General features: G+C 41.2%; 1 protein-coding gene across 6 annotated transcripts; it reads right to left on the bottom strand.

Moving 5' to 3' along the window:
- Positions 1 to 814: 814 nt before the first annotated feature.
- ARL4A (ADP ribosylation factor like GTPase 4A) lies at positions 815 to 4,906 on the bottom strand. Of its 6 annotated transcripts, none has more exons than XM_029588990.1 (2): positions 4,436 to 4,906; positions 815 to 3,343 (listed from the first exon to the last, which is right to left on the bottom strand). In XM_029588990.1, exon 2 carries the CDS (start codon positions 3,237 to 3,239, stop codon positions 2,640 to 2,642), a length of 600 nt encoding a protein of 199 aa, XP_029444850.1. In that variant the 5' UTR covers positions 3,240 to 3,343; positions 4,436 to 4,906; the 3' UTR covers positions 815 to 2,639. The 6 variants fall into 6 exon arrangements, with proteins under 6 accessions (XP_029444850.1, XP_029444853.1, XP_029444851.1 ...); XM_029588993.1 differs by lacking the exon at positions 4,436 to 4,906 and adding an exon at positions 4,366 to 4,388; XM_029588991.1 differs by lacking the exon at positions 4,436 to 4,906 and adding an exon at positions 3,977 to 4,249.
- Between the last annotated feature and the right edge of the window lie 473 nt (positions 4,907 to 5,379).

Genomic DNA, 5,379 nt, shown 5'->3' with positions numbered 1-5,379 from the left:
TCTTCAATTAAGTAGCAGTATGCCAGTCTAGACTTCAATTTTCATTTGGGCCTATCCTGGCAAAATGCTCAAGATGGCCTATAAATCTCCTTCCTAATTTGGGCCTCTTCACTAAATTTTTTCTGTAAGCATATCAATTTTATAGTAATGTCTGTATCATAGAAAACTTATCATACTTATTACCAACATTCAATTTTACTATTCCTATTAATTCAAAAAATCCAGGCAATCTAGAGTTCCCTTCCTGGTTGCTCTGGCTTCTCTATAATAAACAAATTAAATATTCTTATATGTGTACTTTAAATAACTTTTTAAACTAAGACATTGGCTAAATATAGTATTAAAGTCCAAATTCAAAGTGATTGTCATACAACTACCGTGTTTCCCCGAAAATAAGACAGTGTCTTATATTAATTTTTACTACCAAAGATGCACTAGGCCTTATTTTCAGGGGATGTCTTATTTTTCCATGAAGAAGAATTCACATATATTGTTGAACAAAAAAATGAACATTTATCATATTCTGAATAGTTGTCTGGTTATGCTGGTTTGTGATGACAACTAACTGTGAATCCTGCAGGGTAAAAAAATCAGAGCTGCATGTTCTGGTGTTCTGTGCAATGGGCATGCTCCCAAATAAAAACTGCTAGGTCTTACTTTCGGGGGAGGTCTTATATTTAGCAATTCAGCAAAACCTCTACTAGGTCTTATTTTCGGGGGATGTCTTATTTTCGGGGAAACAGGGTATGTATATATTGCTTTGGCAATACATATAAGCAGGCAAAAATTTACATAATTTGAAGGAGACATTTTCCAGCAGACTTAACAGTTGCTTTATTAAGATAGTTCTAAAGTCATTCACATTTCTATAAATATAGACATTACCAAAAGAGTGACTTGTGTGTCACTAGTGCAGGTACATATAAATCAACATACAAAAAGCCTCAAGGGCAGCTACTGAGTTCTTTAAAAATGACCTGGGCTTCATTTAAAAAAAAAAAGAAAACAAAAACCTTCCAACACTTATAATTATTAAAAACCCAAATTAGCATTTTGGTTACCTTTTACATAAATATAACTGCTGATTGAAAACAAAATTAGATTTACAACTAAAACGATCTAAACATATGCAGTGGTATAGTTCTCTTTATTCATGCCAGTTGGCAGCAGGATAAGTATAATGATGTTGCTAGTTGTGTGAATAGGGAGGAAGTGGATTTTACATGGACTTAATCTTCAATATTTCACAAAAGTTAAAATGTCCTCCAACAGCCTTGTTTTTAGAACACTCCCTGTCCTATATTCAAAATCTAATGTATTATTTGAAGTTCTAAGACCATAAACTACTTTGCCTTTCCAGATTAGGCAGCATCTTACCCAACAGTTAATACTGTTTGCAAACTCTGTAAACAGGAATAGTTTAAAGCATAAAGGATATTCCAGTCTTTTTATAATTAAAATGTCTTCCACAGTAAACATTTCAAGTGTACAAAAAATCCCTTAACCTAATAAAAGTTCTATAACATTCCTCACTGAAACTTCACCTTTCCTATCTTGTACATGACCTTGTATTGGTATGCTTTTAAAGGAAGGTCCTTTCTTTCAGACACTGAATCCATTGTACTAAATTTACCTGCATTCTTGTATTTCATTTTAATACTTCTTACAGCCCGAAACTCCATTTTATTTCAAGCTCTAGAGAAATGTAAGTACATTGAACTTGTTTGAAATGTTACCTCTGAACTTCTCAACTTACTGTATGTGTAGCCATTACCAGAACTGAATATGTATACATTTTTTAAAATGGCAGTTAAGTCATATAGCTTTCAAGACTTCTGCAATATTGCGAATGATATTCAGGATTTTAAGAGCTACTGTAAAGCTTTTATAATGCATGCTATGTCTTGAAACACACTTAAAGAGCTGCATCAGAAAATTATCAAGCATGCAATGCATGTTCACTATTTGCTCTTGGGAGGCACTTTTTTGTAAGCTGGGATCTGTTACAAGATAAATATTCTCACATGACACATGCTCTTTTTTTTTTTTAACCCTGAAGAACGCATTTAATGCATCATTAACTCAATCTAGATCGACATACCACTTAAAAAAAAACCCACCACACAGTAGCAGCATTAACTCCATACACTGGGTCAGATTACAAAAAAATACCTTATCTCCATACATGGTGGAATAATTTTATAAATCAGGTGCCTTGTGATAAAAATTAAGGTCTTGAAAGCTGCATACATTCAATTTAATATCTCTCAGGATTACATTTGAAATACCAACCTTTTTAATGGCCTTTGCAAAGCCATTAAAGAAATATTTTGTTGAAGTTGTTTATGAATTTATTTCACAATTAATGCTAAAGTAATTTAAGTGTGGGCTCCAGTTTAATTAAGTTTTAATGTTGGGAACCTGTGAAAAAAATAGTGCCACAAAAAAAATAATCTTTAAAATGTACTGCATTCGCACAAATTCCACAGATCCGTGCACTGATAGATTAACCTATAACTAAGCTTAAACAGCATGGCAACAGGCAAACCAGCCCTTGGACACCGATCCCCGTGTGTCAAATTCTGACACGAGAACGAACTACTTTTGCCACTATAATGGAAGGTTTAAGATATGGCAATTCATCTCTTTTTCTTCTGCTGCTTCAACATTTTTCTTCGTTTAATAATCATATCATATAGTTTTTCAAGCCCTTCTGTTAGTCCATCTCCTATGATTGCACAGGTAGGTTGGAGATGCCATGGAGCAGAACTCAGTTCACTTAGTGCCAACATCTTCTCAATTTCTGAAAGAGATAATGAGTTTCTTAGGTCCTGTTTGTTTGCGACTATAAGCACTGGTACCCCTTGATTTTCAGATATCCTAGTTATCTTATAAAGTTCTGTTTTGGCTTCCTCCATCCTTTCAACATCCACAGAGTCTACCACAAACACGATACCATCTGTACATCTAGTATACGACTTCCACAATGGTCTTAGTTTCTCTTGCCCACCTACATCCCAAAAATGAAAAGTCACAGTTTTAGAGTTTCCTAAAGTAACTTTAATTTTCTCCGTGTTAAATCCTTTTGTTGGGACAGTATTCACAAATTCATTGAACTGCAGTCTGTACAACACAGTTGTCTTCCCAGCAGAGTCTAAGCCCAGAATAGCAATGTGTAAAGCTTGAAAAGATGGCAAACTGGGCAAGATAGGAGTCTGATCAGAGAGTCCATTACCCATTTCCAATTCACTTAAAAACTTAGGTAATGAAAAATCCAAACGAAAAAGGTTTTATTGGTTCTTTCACTTCTTAAGTCACTCAAAATGACTCTGGCAGCATATATCTAAAAAAAAATAAAAATACAAAATTAAACATTTTCATAAAAAGCTTACTTGGGTAAGAAAAAACAACTTACAGAGAATCATATGCGGTCTTGCCAATACTTAATAAGAACCCACTTAAAACATGTTCTGCCTGTAGTTTCTTTTGATAATTTCAAGTAGGTCGCTTCTTTTTAAAATGAAAAGTCCGAGAACACTATCACTCAGTTCCAATTCTTATCCAAACAGCACGTACGGAGAAACCAACTGGTCAGACGTACCAATACAAAACAAAAACAAAAAAAAAAAAAAAGGCAATCTTTTCCTTTTAGTTCTCTACTAAATCTCAAGTACACAAACTCCAAGGGGCAGAAATTAGATCAAAAAAAACATGAATACTTGACTCAATATTCCTTTCTATAACACTCCACCCATTAACAGAAAACCCGATCCGAAGGGAAAAGGGATTTTAAAATGCGCCAAACTGGACACGTACTCAGAAGGAAAAAATTGCCCTCTCCCCGCAAAACAAAAAAATAAAATAAAGGGGGGGGGGGGTGGGGGGAGAAGGATGTACTGCAGGAGTAAAGCGAATCGCGGAAACTGCATTATTCATACTGGAGGACGTGCCCAGCTCTGCCACGGTTTACACTCACAAACTCCAGCGACCTGCGAGTGAAGGATCCTCCTGCCAGCGGCGGCCGATTCTAATCCCCCACTCACCGCCTGCGCCGCAGCTCGAGACTGCAAGGAGCGCTGCAGCTGGAGCGCGGCCCCCGATCAACCCCCAAGGGCGGGCGCTCACGGGTCGCGGAGGAAGCCGGCGAGCACGGCGGAGACCGAACGGCGAACAAGGTCAACGTACGACGGGCACGCCGGCCCCCACGCAGCAGTAAGCGGCAGAGGCAGCAGAGCCGCGTCGGCCAGACATCACATCCACACCCGGACCCGCCCACCGCTCGTGCCAATTGGTCAGCGCCGCCACCATCTCAGCTCCCCATTGGTTGGCAAGACTGCAGCCGACGGACTTTGGCACATGCCCCACCTGTTGGCCGTTGGGCGAGTGGAGGGGGCGCGCGCCGGAGTGGGACGGCGAGAAAGGATGGGAATATTACCCCCATGGATGATGCCTGCCGTCCCGTTCAGGGGCCTGATGTCATCTGCCGGTCCTTGCGGCTGCCTCCCTGCTGCTCCGATATCAACCAGCGATGCTCCATTTCCCGCCTCGATACATCCCAATAGCTGTTTTTTTTTGTTTTCATTCTCTCTAGTCGCAGCCAGTAGTCCCATTTTTTTTTTTTGGCACTCGGACGTAAAGCCTGTGAATCCGTCGCCGAGCTGGCAGGAAGGCAACAGCGCTATCGTGACGCTAGCTGCCCCGAGAGCCAGTAACTAACGTGCAGTGCGGCAGACAGATGGCAGACTTGGCGTCTGTGACCTCTTCTAAGCGAACCTAGCCCTATACCAGCCCTGCCCTAGCACACGCAGGACCACCCTTGCTTTCGGGCGGCAGCTATCCCGTCCCACCCCATGCCGACGCTTATCGGTGGCACACAGGTGCGGCTCCCTCCGCCACTCTACGGCGCCGCTCGGCGTCCGGCGCTGTAACTGAGCCGGCGCGTCACAGCGGATCCTTGCTCTCTGATAGGCCAGAGCGCTCCGTAACCTGGGAAACTACAAAAAACAAGCAGGGCTCGAAGTTTTCCCAGGCGCGCGACTGGAGGTTGTAGTAGAGAAAAGGTTTGCGGATAAGGAGCTGTGATGCTGCTCTCCCATGCGGCGTTTTGCGGGATCCTCTGTTCCGCCTGCAGCTACAGGCTGCCCCTCTGGGGAAGAGGGAACTTTTCTCTTGTTTATTGCTTGCCATCTGCCTGCACTGCTGGCCAGGGGGTGAGCGGGGGAAAAAGCGATTGGCGATTTTGGTAATCCGCTAGAGATGTTATATATGTGAATGCCGCAGACAGCAACATAGCTAGGCAAGGGGGGAAACAATTTTCAACGCCTTTTAGGACGCTACATTGGCCTATTTGAAATTTGCCGCGTTATCTAGCTAAAAGTA

Source organism: Rhinatrema bivittatum, chromosome 2 (assembly GCF_901001135.1).
Source record: "Rhinatrema bivittatum chromosome 2, aRhiBiv1.1, whole genome shotgun sequence".
Taxonomy (NCBI): Eukaryota; Metazoa; Chordata; class Amphibia; order Gymnophiona; family Rhinatrematidae; genus Rhinatrema; species Rhinatrema bivittatum.
Note: the sequence above shows the minus strand (reverse complement) of the source record. Positions and strands in the feature narration are given on the sequence as shown.

Bases quoted from the DNA above. Each gene is read 5' to 3' on its own strand.
- ARL4A (XM_029588990.1), bottom strand. From the start codon at position 3,239: ATGGGTAATGGACTCTCTGATCAGACTCCTATCTTGCCCAGTTTGCCA.